This window comes from Adiantum capillus-veneris, chromosome 25 (genome assembly GCF_014529385.1).
Source record: "Adiantum capillus-veneris isolate H3 chromosome 25, ASM1452938v2, whole genome shotgun sequence".
NCBI classification, from domain to species: domain Eukaryota; kingdom Viridiplantae; phylum Streptophyta; class Polypodiopsida; order Polypodiales; family Pteridaceae; genus Adiantum; species Adiantum capillus-veneris.
The window spans coordinates 3,027,501-3,051,945 of NC_140955.1; the positions used below are offsets into that span (position 1 = coordinate 3,027,501).

Here is a 24,445-nt window from a genome sequence, read left to right on the forward strand (position 1 = left end):
GGCACTCTGAGACAGTTATAGGGAAAGTACGGACAACAAAGGGTCTTTCAAGGCCTGTTCACTCTACTATTAGGGTGAAGCAGGGATGCTTGATTTCTCCAACTTTATTCAGATTGTATATTGATGAGATTTCTGACTAGATTGAGATTGTAGGAGATAGAGGGGCACAATTGTCAAGTATATGGATACCTCTATTGCTTTTTGCCAATGATATTGTGCTTATTTCAGACTCTCTAGTGGGTATGTAGCGACATTTGGATGGGTTACATTCTTATGCACACGATAGTGGACTCTCCATCAACATTGGCAAAACCAAGCTTATGATATTCAATACTATAGTGCAGTGGGTCAGGAGATCGGTACCTATCTTTACGACTGGATATGTAGCATTAGGAGGACTAGAGAGGATATGCTCATAGGTGCAGTTTCAAGAGCCATGCACTAAGCTGTGGCTATTTGACACTTTGGTCACTTCTACCAAGCCTGGATCGTCATAGTAGATTAGGGCGCACATATGATTGGATGGAGATCGACGGAAAGACCTCTTGTATCCATGATCTCCAGCTTGATCCGGGAGAAAGCCTCAACGCCATTATCACAGCTAAGATGAGTGCACCATCGATTGTAGTGGAGGCCCTTGCTAGATCAGTGTCTTTCTTTCTTAACACATGGGAGCTCTTATGCCAGAGATATGCATGACTAACGCTTGAGTCATTGCTACAGTTGACTAGGGAGGGTGATACTTCATGTTGGTTTGCACATATATCATCTTGGTTTGAGCGACATGGATTTAGTGTGGGCCTTTTTGAGTATTCCCTGGATGCACCATCCCTCATCCTCACACTTTCAAAGATTAGTAGGATTATCAGACATGATCTCATTCAGCTGGATACTAGGAGGTCGGAGAAGGTTCGCCTAAACCCTACCTGGCCAGGAGCTCGTATCTCCTCGTATGAACTAAGCTCAGCCTCAAGTAGTGCCCCATACAGTTTGGCCATTGTATGGCCAATCATGATAGTCGTGTAGTTCCCTGGGTCCATGGTGTCTCTAGATTTGTGGATTGGCACAATGGTGTGTGGAGTTCACTCCTCTGGGAAGCCCTCCCCTATAACTTGGTTGAATACATGTGCAATCAACGGGGCTATCGTGGTGGCTGCGTAAATGAGGTGCTCACTTTGTAGTCTTGCATAATTTGAAGACCGGCGGTGCTATAGGCGTTGGATGGCCTTCTTGACCATCTCGGCTGTGAGTACATTTTTTGCTTTTTTGCACTCGGCTTTGCTTTGGTCTTCATTGCCGACCTGAGAGCTGAGTTAACCTCGTCAAGTGGATGATTCTTCAAGTACTCACATATTTCGTGTCTTCGGAGTACTTAATCATTCTTTTGATGCACCTGTCAACCTAGAAGTTGATGTGTCACGTGACACATCCGACCCTATGTGTCCGTGGATAAGCTACGACATGATCAGGGTTCAGTCAATCCAGTCAGTCTAGATTAGAAGTGATCTGGTACTTTTGTGAGTCTATTCGTAGACCGTGCATGACCAGTCACTTAGTGTAGATGCATATCCTCTGGTTGCACACAGCATGATCATAAGCATTCCCATCAGAATCCATTAGAATCCTTCAGGGGAATTTTCCTGTGCATTTAGCCTATTTTACCTATTTTTGACATTCTTCACTTATTATTTTTAAGTGACTTTTGTTGAAAAGTAGGTAGGGCAAATTGAGTAAGTTTGTTTATAAGCAAACTAGAGCTAGCACTATTTGGCAGAAGAGGCAACAGGAGCCAAGCTTAGCAGGCAACTTCTCCAACAAGAACTTGGTGGTCTCCTCTCCAAGCAAAGGACTCAGCACCTTAGCGTTTCCATCAAAGTGGTCATCGCCATACCTCCCAGCACTTGCGTTTTGCATCAGGTAGCCATCGCCAGCAAGCCCAGTGCATAGCGTTTTGCATCAGCAACTATCGCCAGAATCAGCCAGCAAGCTAGCGTTTTTGGGAACCCAGCAACCTAGCGTTTTCAGCCTTTATGACCTCAGCCTGCAGTGATTTCAGCAGTAGAAAAGACCAGCAAGATTAGCCTAAAGTGTAGCAGATTCAGCCCGGAAAGACCATCAGTTTTCAGCCTAAAGAAACCTCAGTTTTCAGCCCTGAACGTGCAGATTTTCAGCGTCAAAGACCCACAGAAAACAGCCCCAAGATCAGCGTTTTCAGCAGCAGAGATCAACCCCAACTTCAGCGTTTTTGATTTGCAGCAGATTTCAGCTTTGAGCGTTTTTGGACAGCCGTCAAAAGCTTTCAGTTTTCAGCCCTCGTCATCCCCGTCGCCATCGTCGGCATAGCCTAGACTTGCATCAGTCACATGCATTCAGTTTGTACCAGTTTGTGCAATCATAAGTAGACCACTCTCGCCAACGAGAGTGGGGCCTTCGGAGGAGGGTTTTACAACGTCTCTGGTGTCGTATCTCTTCTCTCTCTATCTCTCAGTTTCATACACTTGCACGTGATGCTCAAGGATAGGCTCCAAATGATCCCAAGCAATGTCATTGGCTTCACATGCTCCAAGATCTTTGGGTTACATTTCAAGATTGTAAAGGACTGCACTCCAGCATTGGCACGCTTCCTGTGCACCTTCTTTGTTGTAGATGGCTTCTCCACCTTCTCAGTCACAGAGAACCTGAGATCATACGACTCAAATGCGTCCATAATCGTCATCCTCCAAGTACTATGATTGGTACCATCTAACCAACGAACACTCGGAAAAGTCGGAAGGGTAGGTATTTTCATCGTTTTGTCATCCATCTCCTTCTAATACCAATCCCACGTAGCACGTGAGGATGATCTAGGACCACCACCACTTGAGTCCCCTTCCAACATGTGGACAACCAGATTATGGTCGTGTGAAGAGGATAGACTCGGGCACTTGGAAGAATTGGTTCCAAATTAGCCCGTACAACTCCAAATCAGCACCAAACGTGAGACACAAATGGACGCCAGCCAACTGTCTCTCCTCTAGACCAGAGACATTGCAATTGTTGAGAGAAGGGTCGTTACTGGATGAAATGTTCTTTGCGGAAAGCCGAGCCTTTAGGAGCACCCGCCTTTATTGCATAGAAGAAGTTGACTCTCGTGATTGGATCATTGACAATGGTGCTGTTAGGCACATGACTTCTTTTCATGATTTGATGTATGATCTGAGGCCATACAAAGGTGTAGCTATATTCCGAGACAGGGCAGTGGCTCTTGTACATAGTGAGGCGGCTATGGAGCTTATCTCAGATGAGCGGGGGGGAGTATATATCTCCCATGTTTTATATGTGCCTCGTCATGGGTACCAGGGCAGCAGGTAAGTGACAACTATATCTTTGCATGGAATGATGAATTTGATAGGGCCCCATAAAGTTGCCTGACCATTCAATTCAACGGCTCTTACGGTCATCCTAGTCCTGATGAAGTCCCCAATAGAAGTCAAGTGTCCCAAGCTCTCGAGAAGAAAGTGGGTCTTGCCACTCATTAGAAGTGCCAATGAGAAATAAACCGCGATCCCAAGCATCTTGCTGATGGTTTAAATATCTGTCAGCTGTGACATCCTCAATTGATTGCATTGTGGGCATTACAAAAGGTACCTTTTAAACCTGAAGAATCCACTCTTGCCAAAGGTACTGCAATAATAACATGACAAAAAGCATAGGCGTATAAACACTACACAAACCAATCAATGCATATCAATCTACATGGAAACGCTATAGCTAGGGCTTGCCATGATCTCTTGATTCCCAAGTGTAGAAACCAAGAATGGCCATAAATACGCCTTCACTGCAAAGCATGGCACTAGTAGCTAACTTCCAAAATGAGTGCAAATGGAAGCTTTCCACATTGTTGGGCATGCTCAAGTGAAACCTTTTGCTCTTGCACAGGTGCGCATCAATCTGATCAAACACACACATTGCAGATCGTAACAGGAAGACGTTTAAAGTGAGTGTAGGTACCTAAGCTTTTGGAAAACGAGAAACCCTACAAAACATGTAAATTGAAACAGTGAGGGATGGATTGAAAATGCATGGAAACGAAAAGTTCATAGGATTTGGAAAGTCAAAAGACACTTAGATGACCTATGTAAGGTGCTTTGTACCGTTTTAATTTCATTATTTTTGTATCATTGATCCCTAGTCTTGAATCTTGTTTCTTTATGTGCTTTAGAATTTCTTTTAGTTCCCTTTAGACTTTTGTATAGAAATGCATAGCTTGGGAATCAAGTGGGACTTTTTTTAATTAGATTCTAGTTTGAGTGATTAGAAGAAGTGAGCCAATATGTATTATGGTATGGAGTTCTGTTATTTGAGATTTCAAAACTAAGCAAAAGAGTCGACTTTCAGGAAAGGCTTTCTGCCAAAGTTCAAAAGATCAGTCAAAATTTTTATGTCAGGGGTGACGGCACGGTAAGAAGGATTTCAAGTTTTGATACAGGTCTTGTTTTCAAGGATTTTTTAAAGATTTTAATAGCTTTTTGTTAAATTGTAGCGTGCATATTATTTCACGGAAGCTGGTCTTATTGACCTTTTCAAAGCAGAAGGATATTTCTGCAAGACAGTAAGGGTTTTTGAAAAGAGAGTGGAGAACCGTGCCAGAGAGGTTACAATGGACAGGTGAAGTTTGTATGAGTTTTGAGGTCAATCTGTTTGTACTTTTAGTTTTTCACTAAGTTGACATTTCCTTTGTATGTGTTTGTAGGGAATATTTTACTCTCTAAGTTTGATCTCATTAGAGTTATTCCAGGTCAACTCATGTTTTTGTTTTGTACAGGCTCTGAATACAAGGAGTATTTAGTCATAGTGGATGGATTTGATGGAGAGGATAACATGCTTCATTTGCCCAGCTCGCTCATGTTTTTGTTTTGTACAGGCGATGGATACAAGGAGTATTTAGTCTAGTGAATGGATTTGATGAGGAGGATAACATGCTTCATTTGCCCAGCTCGTCAGTGGGAGCATCCACAAATATTGGGGAACCCAAATCAGGCAAGGACTGTCTGTTTAAGTACCCCATGTATTGAGCTGAATGTTCTTTCTTTGGAAAATAGTGTTTGCCGGATGCATTCTTAGGCATATTCAGTGTCTTTTCCACTTTCACGCACCCAAGTCTGTTTCCATTATCATTCTACGCGTTGTTTTGGAGTGAACCATCTTGGTGATTCTCTTCCTAAAACAACATTCTAGCATGCCTAAAATGACTGATTTAGCCTCTGCTGTCCAATGGAAGCACAAAAGGGTCTTTCTTGATTTACTTCAAGAGGAACAGCCTTGAGTTTCTTAATTGCAATGGCAGCGAGATTTAAACTAATCACCATAAACATAGGTTCTGATTGCAGAACAAACGGCTGTCATTCAGAAGTTTTCTTTCTACTATAGCCAAATTAAGGATGTGTTTTTTTCACCTGCTTTTTTAAGCAAGTTAAGGATGAATATTTTTCATCTGCTTTTACTAATGCATTTGGAATTAGGGATAATGTTTCTAAAATGCTGACAAGGTCCTTTAACCTCTATATGGACTGGTCTTTTGAGGGAGGATAAGGTTTAACTCTAATTTTCCATGGTTCTTTGATGCAGGGTCCAATGAGGTTGATCTATCTCAGGACATAGCAATGTTTGGACTCCCTGATCTTGAAGTTAGTCGATTGCTCATAAAAAAATATTGTTGTTGACTTGCGTGCCAGATAAAGAGTGAGATTGAGTTGCTTTGCAGGTGATTCTGGTCAATATTGACGAGCATGTCTTTCGAATCAAAAGCCTTCCCAAAGAATTCCAACATAGCTGCAAGGCCACAGGGTTGATGCTGTGGGAATCAGCTCAAGTTCTTGCGACTCTTCTGGCAAGAAACAGCAGTGCATTGGCCTTCAAAACCATCCTTGAGTTGGGCTGTGGTTCTGTTGGCATTTGTTCGATGGTTGCAGCCATGGTAGCGGAGAAGGTTGTAGCAACGGATGGGGATTCTGATGCTTTGGTTCTTCTAGCAGATAATGTTGAAGCCAACAGCCTAAAATTGGCACCTACAGATGTATGCATAGAACCGTTAAATTGGGGTTGTCCAGAACAAATTGAAAAGGTCAAGCAACAGATGAAAGGCCAAGGATCCGACATGATTATAGGTAGCGATGTCATGTATGTGGCAGAAGCAGTTCCTTTACTGTTCGCCACCGCCAAGGCTCTCATAGCTAAAGGAATGCCTGGAAAACCAGAACCTGTACTTCTGCTATGCCATATTGAAAGGCATGTAAGTGAGGCATTTATCCTTGACTCTGCGCAGGAGAATGGATTTTCATTAGAAGGAAAATGGCCACCAGACAAGACTGAGTCTCAAGATAGTAGGCCTTCATCTATAATACCATCATTGTTTCCTCATGGGCTAGAAGAGGCATTTCACTCCCATTCTTTGGTTCGACTTTTTGGCTTTAAACCATTGGAATCAACAGAATAGATATGATCAAGCTTTGCTATATTGAAGCCAGTTTAGGCGCCTTTGTTTTTGTGTTTCTCATGATGGGCCGCAAAAAAACCAGGTATTGTTGATTAGCATACTCCAATGGTGATGTCACTGAGCTGGTAATCCATGTTTCTTTGTTGGTTGTTGAATTAAGTGTGGTCTTTTAAAGTTTCTCACCATCTTCTTTTAGTGCTCTCTCTCTCTCTCTCTCTCTCTCTCTCTCTCTCTCTCTCTCTCTCTCTCGTGTGTGTGTGTGAGTGCGCGTGCATGTGCGTGTGTAAGAAGAGGAAGCAGTAATAACCTTCCTATCAGCTAAGTGTGGCAGATTGATTATTCCAGTTCCCTATTGCGGAGCAGGTCTCGAGTTCACGACTCTAGATTTTTGAGGTCTCCTTGGATTGTTCCTACTACTCATCTTCTTCCTGGAATGCTGGATTACTAAAATTTGTAGAGCCAAGTCTCATCTGAAGAATTACTATATTCAAGAGTACTACATTTAAGGGACTTGTTCCTTCCATCTTTCGAAGGTGGTATGAGTACTGTGGGACTACTTTTGAATTTTCTTAGTATGACAAATCCGGCTAGTACATAGGGGACTAGGCTCACCAATTAAAGGACTACACAACATAGATTGAGGAACGTTGGCACAATTCTGCATCAATTGTGGGCTGTAGCATGGACATCTTAGGAGTCGGGGCTTATCTTCACTCCTACACCTCATTGACATTATCTCATCTGTCTTTCGACGAGATGTCACACTACACTATAGGTGGGTGTAGAAGGGCTTCAGTGCTGTGCACATGATTCTTGTCTTCTTGTATAGAGTTGGCATTGTCCTCATCGACTCTTTAAAAGAGGTAAAGAGACACTTAAGAGGCCTTATGCACTTACACACTAACAATGACCCTTGGTAAAACAAGCTTTGCACCATACCATACATATGGATAGGAGGTAATAGAGTTTGTGTGAGAGTACCATCTCCTAGTCTCATTTTCACCATGACAAAGGTTGTAGGTCTGTTTGTTTGATTTGGTTAGTACCACTTCATCAAGTGCAAATATCGTTATCCATGTCTCTGAGATTAAATACTAACATTGGTCATTGATTGTTTCCATCAAGATGCCAACTCACCATCAATTCATACATGCATGTCGATTGCTCCCATTTTGTTGCTCCATGATTTTGCATCCTCAAGTGGGGCACTTTTTTCTTCCCACCCACAACCCTTATCTATAATGCACAATTTTTTTCTTTGCTTCTTCCTAAAACGTGGCATTCATCATTTCAATTTTATTTGCATCCTTTTGGACTTCTTCAAGGTGTATGTTTACCCTTTGGTGATTAAGGGAAACATTGTAGAAATTGATTTTTATGAGAAGTTTGTGGTTAAGGGTTTCAAATTTCAAAATTCGGCCTTTGTTATGGTGAAATGGAGTTGTTTAAACTAAAAATCGTGGTCTCTTATGATGCAAGGAGTTTCTATTTTCCTTAAGACAATTTAATTTAATAAATTCGGTTGAGTTTTAATTGAATTTGCATTTCTTGTGTAGTTATCGCCATTATGGCACATACATTTCATCCCCATTAGACCACATTTTTTCCACCTTTTTCTACAAAGATCAACAATTCCTCTGAGATGATTGTGATAGGCTCTTCAAAAAATGAATAAAGGTTTTAAGTAATAGTGTCCTATGTTATGAAACAACAATTTTTGAGTCCTTGTCTATGTCACTAATCGGCACGCTTTGCCGTTGCTAAGTTATCAACAAAGGATGCACTTTTAAATGTTAGGAATGATAGTTATAAGCATAATCCAACATCGATTAACCCTTTTCATCAACTAACTGAGTAAACCACCCTTAGTTGTAGCAGTTTTGATTGGCCCTTCACACACTGGCTTCACCACGATCAACTTCCCATTTCACAAATCATTGTCCAATTCAAATTTGTCTAAGCGTGTTGTCCTCGTCTTCCAACATATGACCTCAAAATGCTTGGATATGAGCAATGGTCTTTTAAGTTTTTATGCCTTTTGAGACACAAATATGAATTTTCCTCTGGAATTTGCACAAAATGTACAATCGAACCACATGTATATAACATATAAAATAAAAGCTTGAAATAATCTTTTCTTTGTTACCATACATATGTGGTAGTGATGTGTGTGAACAAACTTAGGACCATCAGGGCATTTTTTCCCTCACTAGGAGGTTTTTCCCCCCGTGCATTGTAAATATGCCCATCGCCCTAGGGATATTTTATCTTCCATTTATGCACTAAGCAATACACTCTCTTTTGTGTGCCTTGAGCTTCTTCATCTTCTCCAAGCTGTGCGTGCTTCCTTGCAACCCTATTTCCAAACAATTGGTATCAAAGCAAGTTGTGTACTCCTAGGCATAGTCGTCAGCGTCGTCAACACCCGCCTGCCCACTTTCTCTGATTTGGGTGAGCTTTGGTGAGAGTCAGTAGGTCGACAAATACTTCGTGTGGTTCGTTAAGCATGGTCTACTCAAAATTTCCATTCGGTATTATTTCGGCCTCCGTTTCCGTTGTAGACAATACTGCATAGGCAATTTCGTTCTTTTGTGTAGAATTTTTTTTCGTGCAATTTTTTGCATACCCGGTCCCTTACAATCTTCTTTAGGTTGTGCTATATAGCATAAGTTAGTCCATCATCGTTTCTCCTCTTCTCGGGCAGTTTTCACATCAGGTGTAAGCACTCGCCATGGCTGACAACAACATAGATTTATTCATGATGTTCAGTATTGAGGATAAACTCGACCAATGTGGGCTTACATGATGCAACATGTTCTTGTGTTCAAGGGCATTCAGAATGTTATACAAGGAATTGATGTACGTCCAAATTCTGTGGATACAGGCTCTATTGAGGATGTTGCAGGTTTTGGTGGCAGGATTGTTGCTGCTAGAGTTGTTTTGCCTACGGCTGAGCGGGCTCGTTGGGATGTTACAGATGCGCATGCTCATGCATTGATTGCATTATTTTTGAAGCGCACTATTACTCCTCACATGTGCTTAGCTAAATCAGCTAAATAGGCTTGGTATTTTCTGGATTGTCTTTATGCAAGTCGCAATGAAGCTAAAATTGCATTGCTGCGTAAAGAGCTGGAGTTGAAGATTATTCATGAGAAAGATAGCATTGACACTTTCCTTGCTGGTATCAAGGATATTAATAAGAAACTTTTACTTACGAAGTTGTTTATGAAAGTTTCCTTGTGTAGATTGCTCTTGATGCTTTACCAAATTCTTACCAGACTTTTGCTATTACTTGGAGACTCATGACCCAACGAAATCATGATGTTATTAAGTTTATACATTATGCACATCGTTGTTGCAAGAGTCACTTTCAAGAAAGAACAAGGCTAAACAATGTGCAATTGAACTGCTTTTATTATTGCTAAAAAAAAAGGTGGCAACAACAATGTATCCACTTCTCATGATTCTTTAGCGAGTGGAAAATCACTTGTTCCTAATGCTTCTACTGACAACACCTCGTCTGGGAATTCCAATTAAAAGGGAAAAAAGAAGATGCGTTGCCACTAATGCAAGGCCAATGATCGCTTGATTAAGCAGTGTCCTAAATTGAAGGTAAAAGAGGCCAAGAACAAAGAGACTGGTTCCACTACAAGTGCATCTATTGTAGAATCTTCTATGAAAAGAGATTGTGATGTTGATGTAGATGCAGAGTGGGCATTCAGTGCAGATTGCACTTATGATTCTTCTCTTCATTATGCATGTATGTGAGTTGCTGCAGATTCACATGTGTGGTACTTTGATAGTGGTGCTACAAAGCACATTACCTCACATAATGACTTGTTTATCTCTCTCAAATCTATCCCTCATAAGAATATAGTCACTTGTGCCAACACTGCCTCTTATCCGATCTAGGGAGTTGGATTGTGATGGCTGTTGTGAATGGCAGTTGTTTCACACTTGTTGATGCAGTTTATGTACGTGGGATTAAATAGAACCTTTTGTCTATATCTGTACTTGCTAGACTTAGATTTGTTGTGAAATTTGTGGGTGAAAGATGTATAGTTCATGATCTCAATTTTGGTGATGAAATTGTTGCATCTGGCATTTTGTGTCGTGGGCTATATGAGCTCACTTTGTATGACAAGTGTGGGTAGAATTATGGAAATGAAGTTGTGGATTCAAAGGCTATTTCAGATGCAAAACTCTGGCATGCATGTTTTGGGCATCTAAATTTTGTTAGTTTGCTGCATTTATAGAAATCTCATATGGCTGCTTCTTTGCCACCTTTTGAAGCACATGTGAAGCATGTTTGTGAAGGCTGCATTTTGGCAAGGTGCAGCTTTCGAACTTTCCAAAGGATGGTTCAGTTAGAGCTACATGCAGATTACAACTTGTGCATATTGATGTTTGTGGTGGACCTATGCAAATTCTATCCTTGGGCAATTACCTTTACTTCGTGACTTTTATCAATGATTCTTCTAGGCATGCATGGGTGTATCCACTTAAAGCTAAGTCCGAAGTGTTTATGCGCTTCAAGAATTTTTAGCTATTGCTCAAAATGTCTCTAAACGTACTATGAACACCCTTCGTTCAGATCACGGGGGGACGTATATGTCTCATGAGTTGTTACCATACATATGTGGTAGTGATGTGTGTGATCACACTTAGGACCGTCGGGGCAATTTTTCCCTTACTAGGAGGTTTTCTTCCTCGTGCATTGTATATACGCCCATCATTGTAGGGCTAACTTTTTCTTTCCATTTCAAACTAAGTAATACTACTCTTTGCTGTGTGCCTTGAGCTTCTTCGTCTTCTCCAAGGTGTCTGTGTTTCTTTGCAACCCTATTTTCAACAATTGGTATCAGAGCAGGTTGCATCCTCTCTCGAGCTTAGTCGCCAGCACATGCCTGCTTACTTTCTCCGATTTGGGCGAGCTTTGGTAGCAACAATAGGTTGAAAAATACTTCAGGAGAGCTCATTGAGTGTGGTCTGCTCAATATTTCACCTTTTGTCTATATTTGCACTTGCTAGACTTGGTTTTGTTGTGAAATTTGTGGATGACAGATGTACGATTCATGATCTCTGATGAAATTGTTGCATGTGGCATTTTGTGCCGTGGGCTATATAAGCTCACTTTTTAAGACAAATGTGGCCAACAACAATAATGTAGCCACTTCTCATGATTCTTTAACGAGTGGCAAATCACCAGTTCCTAATGCTTTTGCTGGCAGCACCTCTTTTGGGAATTTTGATGAAAAGGGAAAAAGAAGATGCGTTGCCACTAATGCAAGGCCAATAATCACTTGATTAAGTAGTGTCATAAATTGAAGGTAAAAGAGGCCAAGAACAAAGAGTCTGGTTCCACTACAAGTGCATCCATTGTAGAATCTTCTGTGAAAGGAGATTGTGATGCTAATGTAGATGCAGAGTGGGCATTTAGTGCATATTGCACTTATGATTCTTCTCTTCATGATGCATGCATGTGAGTTGCTGCAGATTCACATGTGCGGTACTTTGATAGTGGTGCTACAAAGAACATTACCTCACATCATGACTTTTTTACCTCTCTCCGTTTGTCCCTAATGAGAATACAGTCACTTGTGTCAACACTGCCTCTTATCCGGTTCAGGGAGTTGGAAAGATTGTCTTGACTACTGTGAATGGTAGTTCTTTCACACTTGTTGATGCACTTTAGGTACCTGGGGCCTTCGTTTTTATGATCTAGTATGTACTTTGATAAGATGTCACACTACACTATAGGTGGGGGTATAAGGGCTTCGTTGTTGTGCACATGGATTCTTCTCTTGTTGTATAGAGTTGGCATTGTCCTCACCGGCTCTCTAGAAGAACTAAAGAGACACTTAGAGGCCGTATACACTTACACACTAACAATAAACCTTGGTAAACCCAAGGTAATGGTTTTGAACAAGATTTACACCATACTTTACATATGGATAGGAGGTAGTATAGTCTATGTGAGAGTACCATTTCCTAGTCTCATTTTCACCATGACAAAGTTTGTAGGTGTGACAGTGACATGCAACTCATAGAGGGGTATAAAGGTTGTGGGTATAGAAAAGTTTCAAGGGCCGGCACATCAAGTGTTAGGTCATGTTTTGAGCTTAAACAATTAGTGTGTCAAGACAATCCCATGGCTAAGAGCCTATAGGCTAGGAGCCTATGAGAATAGGACCTAGGAGTAGTCCGTTTTCCAAAACAGAGCAAGGTTAGACTATGTACGAAATTGGTGGGGTAGAGATTTAGTGTGATCTTGTGCATGTCTTCTCACCATATCAAAGCAAATTGAGATCACTTCGCATTTGCATGTTGTCATAGTTTTCAAGCATTGTTTTGTAAAGCAGGTATTAGAAGCAATCTTGTTTTCATATCTGCACTATACACTCGAGTTTTTTTAGGAAATATTGTTGAAGAAAAAACATTCTCTCATGCATGAAAGGCATATTATTCAAGCCAACATCCTTTCAAACATAATTATTTGCTTCCTTTTTGGATTTTTGATCACTCCATGTGCGATATGTGAGTGCATCATTGAAGTTATTAAGGGAGGGCTTGTGCTTTCTCTCAATGTAAGAATGTGTTCTGAAGTACTAAATCCTTGCCTAAAATCAGCTTGTTCACTTGATCTAATGTTCTCAATCTATGTCCAAATACTTAAGGCCCGCTCTACATAGAACCATATATTTTGGCTGATATATTATCAATCATGTTGGTCCTACATTTGTTGCAAACTAATGGGTCTCCATTCCTTAGTGGTATTGTATGATCAGACCAATTGATTGGAAACCCTCACAAAAATCCCTATTGTAAATATGGGCCAATGTTGGTTTCAATACCTCACAAGCATGTCCAAAGTGCTCCCCTACCAAACCATCATAAACTCAAACTTTTCCATTCGTTAGCCTCCATATTGCATCCCTCACCTTCTTCTTTGTAAAAAATATGTGTTGTATATGCCTAGTGACAAATGGATGGAGGTGATTAAGCTTTCACAAGGTCGCCTTCATGCCTTCTACGCTGTCCCTAAAACAATTGATAAAATTCTTTTTCCAATCTAGCCAAACAATCTCGCTTCTTCCTTTGAACAAGTTGATGGAAGTGTCCAAGCATGCTCATGCATACATATGTCAAGTGCCATCTCAGATAGTGGGAGTGTCCATGTCTTGACACTTATTCTCATTCCAACCATTGTGTGATTTAGTACATTGTGATAGTTCACAAGGTAGAACACTAAATGAGAAAGCTTGGACTGTTGAGTCATACAATATCTAAGCAAGGTGTTGTGTGACTTCATCCAATGGACTATTTTGGTCTAGCTATGCTAACACGTTTTGAACTAATTCATTGTATACATAAGAATTTTCTTTTATAAACTCAATTATAATCAAGGTACATGCAATTGTGTCTCTCGTGCAAGCTCTCAAAATATCTCAATGTATGTCCCATAAAAACGGTGATTAGCAGTCGCTTGTATCCCTTATGCTTAGGTATTTCATAATAACCTCATACAACATTTCATAATGGGACCCTCCATGAGCTGCAAACTTATGATATATTCGAAGACAATAGCATAGGGCAATGTAAATATCTCGAGCTCTATTCCTCTGTAAGGTCAAAACATGTATCTAGCCTATGCATCTTGCACTACATCAAGAAGCTCCGCCTTGAAAAGGATAGCTACTCCGCTGGATCCTCACATTCCTCCAAGTCTATTAGCCTAAGGTTAGAAATTACTCTCCCATCGATAACCAAGCACATTTGGTAACTTGCTTGCAGTGCAATGATGTATCTCCGTAAAAATAGCAATATATGATCTCCTAAGAGTGTCTTTGAAATAACATGCATCCAATCTTAGAGACCTATTACAATTCTATAAGGTCATCTCCAAGGTCTCATAGGTCACGTATCGTCATGAAAACTGCATGCAAATCTATAGTTAGCATAATCACAATACATAGCATACATGCATCTTTTCTCGATTCAAGAATATGTGGCGTGTGCTCCTTCCTATGTGCCACTTGTGCACCTATAAGATCAACATCCAAGTATATATTTTCTCCCTTAAGAGAACTCGTGTGTCAAAAATGTGATATCGTTATCCATGTCTGTGAGCTTAAATACTAGCATTGGTCATTGATTGTTTCCATCAAGATGCCAGCTCACCATCAATTCATACATGCATGTCAATTGCTCCTATTTTGTTGCTCAATGATTTTGCATCCTCAAGTGGGACACTTTTTCTTCCCACCCACAACCCTTATCCATAATGCACAATTTTTTTCTTTGCTTCTTCTTAAAACGTGGCATTCATCATTTCAATTTTATTTGCAAGCGTCCTTTTGGACTTCTTCACTATGCATATCCATAAGCACTTTGCTTCATGAAATTTTGTACATTTTCCATCTTCTTTGCAACATTAGCAAATATCTTCATTTTATTTTCGTTTTCTACATGTGACGATAGCTCCTTTATTTTGTCCTACAATTTCAGAGTTGATGAAGTGTGTTGAGCTACTAATCTTCTTGTATCACACGTTTTGCATTCTACCGATTCATCTTGAAGTTGTTAATCAAAGCGTTTGTACCTGCCATACATTTCTTCACTTTCACCTTCCAAGATACATAGCCAACACATCACATGTCTTATTTATCTTCTTGTAAACCACAAATTTTGATTCATTAACCTCAGTTCTTGGAAGAGCTTGCACTTTTCCTTTTATTGTTGCTATGTCTTAGTCCACAATTCATGCGACATTCATTCCTCATATATACATATATATCATTCTTTTAAGCTTCCATAGCAATCAAATAATATCTTGGTCATGGTATGCATCTTTTCATACTCTAAGTCTCTTTCCTTCAACAAATTTCCGGCTCGCAAGTGACCAACAAAAATTATTCTTTTATGTACTCTCCTCCAGGATGCATTTTGTGCTTTGGGTGGCCTTCAATAGATTCCTTGGTCTTCAACATCACCTACACATCCTAGCAAACATGAAAATTGATTGGACTTCTTCTTATGTGGAAAGAGGGTGGCAAAAGGCTGCCTCTATACTTGCATAAAACAAACAGAGCCTGTACTTGTCTACAATAGGCAAGGTGTGTGTTTACCCTTTGGTAATTAAGGGAAACATTGTGGAAATTGATTTTTATGAGAAGTTTGTGGTTATGGGTTTCAGATCTCAAAATTCACCCTTTGTTATGATGAAATGGAGTTGTTTAAACTGAAAGTTGTGTCTCTTATGATGCAAGGATTTTCTTTTTTCCTTAACACAATTTAAATTAATAAATTTTGTTGAGTTTTAATTGAATTTGCATTTCTTGTGTAGTTATCACCATTGTGGCACACACACCCCATCCCATTAGACCACATTTTTTCCACCTTTTTCTACAAAGCTCAACAGTTCCTGTGAGATAATTGTAATAGGCTCTTCAAAAGCTGAATAAAGGTTTTAAGTAATAGAGTCCTATGTTATGAAACAACATTTTTTGAGTCCTTGTCTATTCACTAATCAACCCACAGGCACCCTTTGCCGCTGCTAAGTTATCAACAAAGGAATCACTTTTAAATGTTAGGAATGATAATTATAATCAGAATCCAGCACTAATTAACCCTTTTCATCAATTATTATAGCAAACCGAGCAAACAACTTGTACCCGTAGCAATTGTGATTGGCCCTTCACACAGTGGCTTATTTGCACAAAATGTACAATTGAACCACATGTATATAACGTATAAAATATAAGAAAATCTGAGCTTGAAATAAGTTTTGATTTGTTATCATACATGTGTGAACACACTTAGGACCGCCGACACATTTTTTCCCTCACTAGGAGGTTATTCCCGTGCATTGTATATACCCCCATCACTCTAGGGCTATTTTATCTTTCAATTATGCACTAAGAAATACACTCTCTGTTGTGTGCCTTGAGCTTCTTCATCTTCTCCAAGCTGTGCGTGTTTCCTTGCAACTCTATTTCCAACAACTGGCATCAGAGCAGGTTGTGTCCTCCAGGGCATAGTCGTCAGCGTTTCCATCACTTGCATGCTCATTTTCTCCGATTTGGGTGAGCTTTAGTGAGTGTCACAAGCTTGACAAGTAGTTCAAAATAGCTCGTTGAGCGTGGTCTGCTCAAAATTTCCATTCAAGCTCATTTCGGCCTCTATTTTTGCTGCAGACAATACTGCAGGGACAATTGAGTCCTTTTGTGCTGAATTTTTGTTAGTGCAATTTTTTTTGCATAACAGGTCCCTTACAATCTTCTTTGGGTTGTTCTATACATCACATGTTAGTCCCGCATCGTCTCTCCTCTTGTCGGACACTTTTCACATTAGGTGCAGGTAGTCGCCCCATGATTGACAACAACACAGATGTATTCAAGATGTTCGCTATTGAGGATAAACTTCATGGGGACAATTACCCAATGTGGGCTTATATGATGCAACATGTTCTTGTGTCAAAGGACATTTGGAGTGTTGTGCATGCCATTGATGTACGTTCAAATTCTGTGAATACGAGCTCTGTTGAGGATGTTGCAGGTTTTGGTGGCAGGATTGTTGTTGCTAGAGCTATTTTGCCTATGGTTGAGCGGGCTTGTTGGGATGTTAGAGCTGTGCATGCTCATGCATTGATTGCATTATCTGTGAAGCGCACTATTAGTCCTCACATTCACTCAGCTAAATGAGCTAAATAGGCTTGGGATGTTTTGGATGGTCTTTATGCAAGTCACAATGCTAAAACTGCATTGCTATGTAAGCACTGGAGTTGAAGATTATGCATGAGAAAGATAGCATGGTCACTTTCCTTGCTCTGGTATCAAGGATATTAATAAGCAACTCATTTTTTCTTATGAAGTCATTTCTGACAGTTCCCTTGTGCAAATTTCTCTTTATGCTTTACAAATTCTTACCAAACTTTTGTTATTACTTGGAGACTTATGACCCAAGGACATCATGATGTTGTCAAGTTTGACACATTATGCACATCGTTGTTGCAATAGTCACTTTCAAGAAAGAACAAGACTAAATAATGTGCAGTTGAACAGGCTTTTATTGTTGCTAAAAAAAAGGTGGAAACAACAATGTAGCCACTTCTCATGATTATTTACCAAGTAGAAAATCACCTATTCCTAATGCTTTTGCTTGCAGCACCTTGTCTGGTAATTTTCATAAAAAGGGCAAAAAGAAGATGCGTTGCCATTATTGCAAGGCCAATGATGACTTGATTAATAAATGCCCTAAATTGAAGGTAAAAGTGGTCAAGAAGAAAGAGGCTAGTTCCACTACAAGTGCATCTATTGTAGAACCTTCTATGAAAGGAGATTGTGATGCTGATATAGATGTAGAGTGGGCATGAAGTGCTGAGTGCACTTATGATTCTTCTGTTCATGATGCATGTATGTGAGTTGCTGCAGATTCACATGTGTGGTACTTTGATAGTGGTTCCACAAAGCACAATACCTCACATCCTGACTTGTTTACCACTCTCAAGTATGTCCCTCATGGGAATACAGTCACTTGTGCCAACAATGTCTCTTATCCGATCCAGGGAATTGGAAAGGTTGTACTGACTACTGTGAATGGTAGTTCTTTCACAGTTGTTGATGCACTTTATGTACTTGGGATAAAAAAGAATCTTTTGTCTGTATTTGCACTTGCTAGACTTGATCTTGTTGTGAAATCTGTGGATGACAGATGTACAGTTCATGATCTCACTTTTGGTGATGAAAGTTTTGCATTTGGAATTTTGTGTGGTGGGCTATATGAGCTCACTTTGTATGACAAGTGTGGGTAGAATTTTGCAAATGAAGTTGTGGATTCAAAGGCTATTTCAGATGCAAAACTCTAACATGCACATTTTGGGCATCTGAATTTTGTCAGTTTGCTGCGTTTACAGAAATCTCATATGGTTGCTTCTTTGCCACCTTTTGAAGCACCTTTGAAGCATGTTTGTGAAGGATGAATTTCGGCAAGATGCAGCTTTCGAAACTTTCCAAAGGATGGCTCAGCTAGAGCTACATGGAGATTACAACTTGTGAATAGTGATGTTTGTGGTGGACCGATGCAAATTCTGTCCTTGGGCAATTACCTTTACTTTGTGACTTTCATCGATGATTACTCTAGGCATGCATGGGTGTATCCGCTTAAAGCTAAGTCCGACGTATTTATGTGCTTCAAGAAATTTTTGGCTATTGCTCAAAATGTCTCTTAGTGTACTGTGAACACCCTCCATTCAGATGAAGGGGGGGCATATATGTCTCATGAGTTGTTACCATACATATGTGGTAGTGCTGAGTGTGATCACACTTAAGACCGTCGGGAGGTTTTTTTCCTCCCGCATTGTATATACACCCATCATTCTAGGGCTAACTTATCTTTCCATTGCACACTAAGTAATACTACTCTCTGTTGTATGCCTTGAGCTTCTTCGCCTTCTCCAAGCTATGTGTGTTTCTCTGCAACCCTATTTGCAACAATTGGTATCAGAGCACGTTGCGTCCTTTTGAGGCTTAGTTGCCAACATCGCCAGCACATGCCTACTTGCTTTCTCCGATTTGGGTGAGCTTTGGTGAGCATCAGTAGATCGACAAATACTTTGAGAGAGAACTCCTTGAGTGTGGTCTGCTCAAACTTTCCATTTGGCCTCCCTTTCCACTACAATTTTATCGTTTTGTGCAAAATTTTTATCAGTGTCATTTTTGCATAATATGTCCTTAAAATATTTTATGGGTTTTGTTACATAGCATGTGTTGGTCTCGCTTCATTTCTCCTCTTTTCGGACAGTTTTCACATTAGGTGCAGGCACTTGCCATGACTGACAACAACACAGATGTGTTCAAGATGTTTGCTGATGAGGATAAATTGGACGGGAACAATTACCCAATGTGGGCTTACATTGATGCAATATGTTCTTGTGTCAAAGGGTGTTTGAATGTTGTATCGGGTATTGATGTACGCCCTGGTTCTGAGGATATAGGCGATGCTGAGGTTTTGGTGGCACGATTGCTGCTGCGAGAGTTGTTTTGCCTATGGCTGAGCAATCTCATTGGGATGTTACAGATGCACAAGCTCATGCATTGATTGCATTATTTGTGAAGCGCACTATTACTCCTCACAATCGTTCAACTAAATCTGCAAAACGGGCTTGGGATAATCTGGCATGCCTTTATGCGAGTCGTAATGAGGCTAAAATTGCATTGATGCATAAAGAGCTGGAGTCGAAGACCATGCATGAGGAAGATGAAATGGACACTTTCCTTGCTGGTATCGAGGATATTAATGAGCAACTTATTGCTGCCGGCGAAGTCATTTCTGACAGTTCCCTCATGCAGACTGTTCTTGATGCTTTGCCAGATTCTTACCAATTTTTTGCTAGTACTTGGAGACTCATGACCTAAGGAAATCCTGAAGTTTTTAAGTTTGATGCATTATGCAGATTGTTGTTCAAAGAGAAAGTGGTAACATCAATGTAGCCACTTCTCATGGTTCTTCGGTGAGTAGCAAATCACCTGTTTCCAATGCTTTGCTAGTAACATCTTGTCTGGGAATTCTTGTGAAAAGGGCAAAAAGAAGACGATTTGCCATAATTGTAAATCTCAATATCACTTGATCAATTAGTGTCCCAAAATGAAGGCAAAAGATGCTAAGAAGAAAGAGTCTGGTTCCACTACAAGTACAACTATTGTAGAGTCTTTTGTGAAAGGAGATTATGATGCTGGTGTAGACGCAGAATGGGCTTTTAGTGCAAAGTGCAGTTATGATCCTTATGTCCATGATGCATGTATGTCAGTTGCTGCAAATGCTCATGTGTGGTACTTAGACAGTGGTGCTACAAAGCACATTACCTCTCATCGTGACTTGTTTACCTCTCTTGAGGATGTCCCTCATGGGAACTCGGTCACTTGTGCTAACAATGCCTCTTATCCGGTCAAGGGAGTTCGAAAGATTGTGCTGACTGCTACGAATGGCAGTTCTTTCACACTTGTTGATGCACTTTATGTACCTAGGTCAAGAAGAACCTTTTGTCTGTATTTGCTAGACTTGGGTCTTGTTGTCGAATTTTTGGATGACAGATGTACAATTTATGATCTTAGTTTCGATGATGAAATTGTTGCATCTGGCATTTATGTTGTGGGTTGTATAAGCTCACTTTATATGAAAAGTGTGGGAAGAATTTTGCAAATACGGTTGTGAATTCAAAGGCTATTTCAGATACAAAACTTTGGCATGCACGTCTTGGGCATCTGTATTTTGCCAGTTTGCTTCGTTTGCAGAAATCTTATATGGTTGCTTCTTTGCAACCTCTTGAAGAACCTGTGAAGCATGTTTGTGAAGGCTGTATTTTAGGTAAGATACAACGTTCGAAGTTTCCAAAGGATGGTTCAGTTAGAACTACATGCAAGTTGCAGTTTGTGCGTAGTGATGTTTGTGGGCCTATGCAAACTCCGTCCTTAGGAAACTACCTTTACTTCGTGACTTTCATTGATCTGATTACTCCAGGAATGCATAGGTGTATCCACTTAAAGCTAAATCCAAAGTGTTTATGTGTTTCAAGAATTTTTGGCTATGGCTGAAAATGTCTCAAAATGTACTATGGATACCATTCGTTCAGATCGAGGGAGAGAGTATATTTCTCATGATTTTAATGCATTCTTGACTAGTCGGATAATAAAACACCAATGTAATATTCCGTATACACCTCAACAAAATAATGTTGCTAAAAAAAAAAACAGGTCATTTACGAAAATGGCACGATGTATGGTCAAGAATCAAGTTTTACCACATTTATTTTGGCTTGAGGCTATCATGTATGCTACTTATGCATTTAACAGGTGTCCTACAAAAGCTTTGTAATCTACGACTCCTTATGAAGCATAGCATGATAGGAAGCCATCTATTGATCACATGCACGTTTGTGGTGGTTTGGCTTATGCTTTGGTGCCACAAACGCAATGGAAAAAATTGAATGATAAGGTTGTCAAATGCATTTTTTTTGTTATAGTACTGAAAGAAAAGGTTATAGGTTATGCCATCCACAAACAAAGCGTATCTTGGTTTCACGTGATCTTGTGTTTGTGGAAGATTCTGTTCATCCATGGCTGTCATGTCATGTACTAGAGACAATAATGTAAGCTCATAGAACATTTATGACAGTTTGTTGCCTCTTTTCAGTGATTGAAACTTAAATGTAAATTTAATGAGGCAAATGTACAGCTTTTGGGGGTTTCTGAAAATGTTACAAATCAGCTAATTTCTGATGCAGATATACATACTTAATGTGGAAAGGGCTCAAAATGAGCAAGCTAGAGGTATGCCAAAATGGTTGGTACATACTTTGCGTGATAGTAAATTGGATGCACCTTTCGTGTAGTCGTACTCGTTCAAGTTCTCATCGTGCATCTTATGCACGAGAATGTTATGCTTTGGCTATTTCTAGCTTGTGTGATGTTAAGGAACCTGTGTCTTTTGATGAAGCACAAAATTTTGAAACTTGGATGGTTGCCATACAATCAAAGTATGATGCACTTATAGAAAATGACACATGAATTCATGTGATTTACCTCCTAGTAAAAAGGTCATTGGTACGAAGTGGATTTACAAGTTGAAACGCAAGCGGGATGGTGAGATTGATCGCTAGAGGGCTCGACTTGTTGCAAAGGATAATGCACAACGAAAAGGCATAGATTGTGAAAAGACTTTTTCTCCACTTATGGTACGACCGTTTTCTATGTGCATTGACAGATCATTTTGGATGGGTGTACATCAATCAGAGATTGTTACTGCTTTCTTGAATGGTGGCATATTTGAGGAAGTTTATGTAACGCAGCCTCGCGGTTTTGTCAAGAAAGTATAAGAGGATAAAGTGTGCAAATGTAAGAAAGCTTTGAATGGGTTGAAGTACTCTCCTCGTGCTTAATATGAGAAATATGACACTCATTTGGTCAAACAAGTCTTTCTTAACAATCCAACAGAAAGCACTTTGCATGTAAAATGTGAGCGTGATGTACTTCTCATTGTTGTTCTATATGTGGATGTTGATCACTCGTCCGATTAAGACACACATTACTGAATTTGAGGCTGATTTGAATGCTACTTTCAAGATGAAAGATTTGGGGATGTTGCATCATTACTTGGACATACAGTTTAAGCAATGTGATCGTGGTATTGCCTTGCGTCAAATACGTTACATAGAGACATTGCTGTGTAAGTTTGGACTTGAGGATTGTAAGCCTATTGCCACTCCCATGGAAACAAGTCAAGTCTTCATGATGTTGATGATCATGCCGATGCCACTCTTTACCAAACTGCTATTGGATGCCTTATTTATGTATGCAACACGAGGCTTGATATGCAGTTTGCAGTCTCACATGTCAACAGATTTATGCATAGCCTAGGGTCTAAGCATTTGCAACCTGTTAAGACCATTTTTCGCTACTTGAGTTGCATTTGCATCTTGGCTTGTTTTATCCCAAGGGGAGATCATTGCTGCCAAATTTACATGCTTTTTTGGACTCAGATTGCGCTGATTGTTATAACACGCAAGTGTCCACGAGTTGTTTTTCTTTTTCATGCTCGACACTTCATGATGTATAGTCAAGAGTCAAGCTTTGTTACATTTGTTTTGGCTTCAGGCTATCATGTGTGTGCTACTTATGTACTTAACAAGAGTCATACAAGAGCTTTGCAGTCTATGACTCCTTATGAAGCATGACATGATAAGAAGCCATCTATTCATCACATCCGTGTATTTTTGGGTGTTTGGCTTATGCTTTGGTGCCACAAACGCAACAAAGAAAATTAGAAAATAAAGATGTTATATGCATTTTTGTTGGTTACACTACTGAAAGAAATGATTACAAGTTGTACCATCCGTAAACAAAACGTATCTTGGTTTTACAAGATGTGTTTGTGGAAGATTATGTTCAACCCTTGTTGTCATGTACTAAAGATAATAATGTAAGCTCACAAGACATTTATGACAATTTGTTACCTCTTTTTAATGATCGAAACTTGAATGTAAATTCCAATGAGGCAAATGTACAACCTATAGGGGGTTCAGAAAATGCTACGAATCAATCTATTAGTGATGTAGATTTACTTGATGTACTTGATATTGAAAAGGATTGACTTGGACATACAATTTAAGCAGTGATAAATGGTATTTCCATGTGTCAAACAAGCTACATTGCTATGTAAGTTTGGACTTGAGGACTGCAAATATATTACTACTCTCATGGAAATAGATTTGAAATTGAGTCTTCATGATGCCGATGATCCTGCTGATGTCACTCTTTATCAAACTGTTGTTGGATGTCTTATTTATGTATGCAATACGAGGCTTGATATTCAATTTGCAATCTCACAAGTCAGTAAAATTTATGCATAGCCCAGTCAAAAGCATTGGCAGGTTTTCAAGAGGATCTTTCGCTACTTGAGTGACACATCTTGGATTGTTTTATCCCAAGGAGAGATCATTGCCGCAAAATAAACATGCTTTTTCTAACTCAGATTGGGCTGGTTGTTTTGACATGCGAGTGTCCACAAGTGGTTTTGCTTCTTGCATATTATGGTTGAGCAAGAAGCAACCTAATGTAGCCACTTCCAATTGTGAAACCGAGTACAAGGCACTCTGCACAACTATGGTCGAATGTGTATGGCTCACACGCCTTATGATTGATTTGGGTGTTGGACAGGACACTACCAACATCATCTACACTGACAGTCAAAGCGAGACACAAAGCATCCATTTACGAGGCATGAGAGGAGTGCAGAACATGTGCCAAGACATTATAAAGGCTTTACCAACTGATTGACTCACCCCTCTAGAGACATCAGCTCCCAGATGGATAGGGCCTTAACCACAACCAAGCTCAAATACCATGTAAATAGATAGAGAAGGAGAGAGCTTGAGCTCTTGCAAACACACATGCGCACAATGTAGATGGAGGCACA

General features: G+C 39.9%; 1 protein-coding gene across 5 annotated transcripts in view; it reads left to right on the forward strand.

Moving 5' to 3' along the window:
* The window catches only part of LOC147424331 (S-adenosyl-L-methionine-dependent methyltransferases superfamily protein), an 85,330-nt gene extending 78,700 nt beyond the window's left edge, over window positions 1–6,630 (forward strand). For all 5 annotated transcript variants that reach the window (XM_086499681.1, XM_086499682.1, XM_086499685.1 and 2 more), the window contains 5 exons: window positions 4,378–4,440; window positions 4,523–4,647; window positions 4,904–5,019; window positions 5,608–5,666; window positions 5,744–6,630. In XM_086499681.1, coding sequence (XP_086355807.1) covers window positions 4,378–4,440; window positions 4,523–4,647; window positions 4,904–5,019; window positions 5,608–5,666; window positions 5,744–6,475 — 1,095 coding nt within the window. In that variant the 3' untranslated portion in view covers window positions 6,476–6,630. The remainder of the gene's footprint in view (window positions 1–4,377; window positions 4,441–4,522; window positions 4,648–4,903; window positions 5,020–5,607; window positions 5,667–5,743) is intronic.
* The last annotated feature ends 17,815 nt before the right edge of the window (window positions 6,631–24,445 follow it).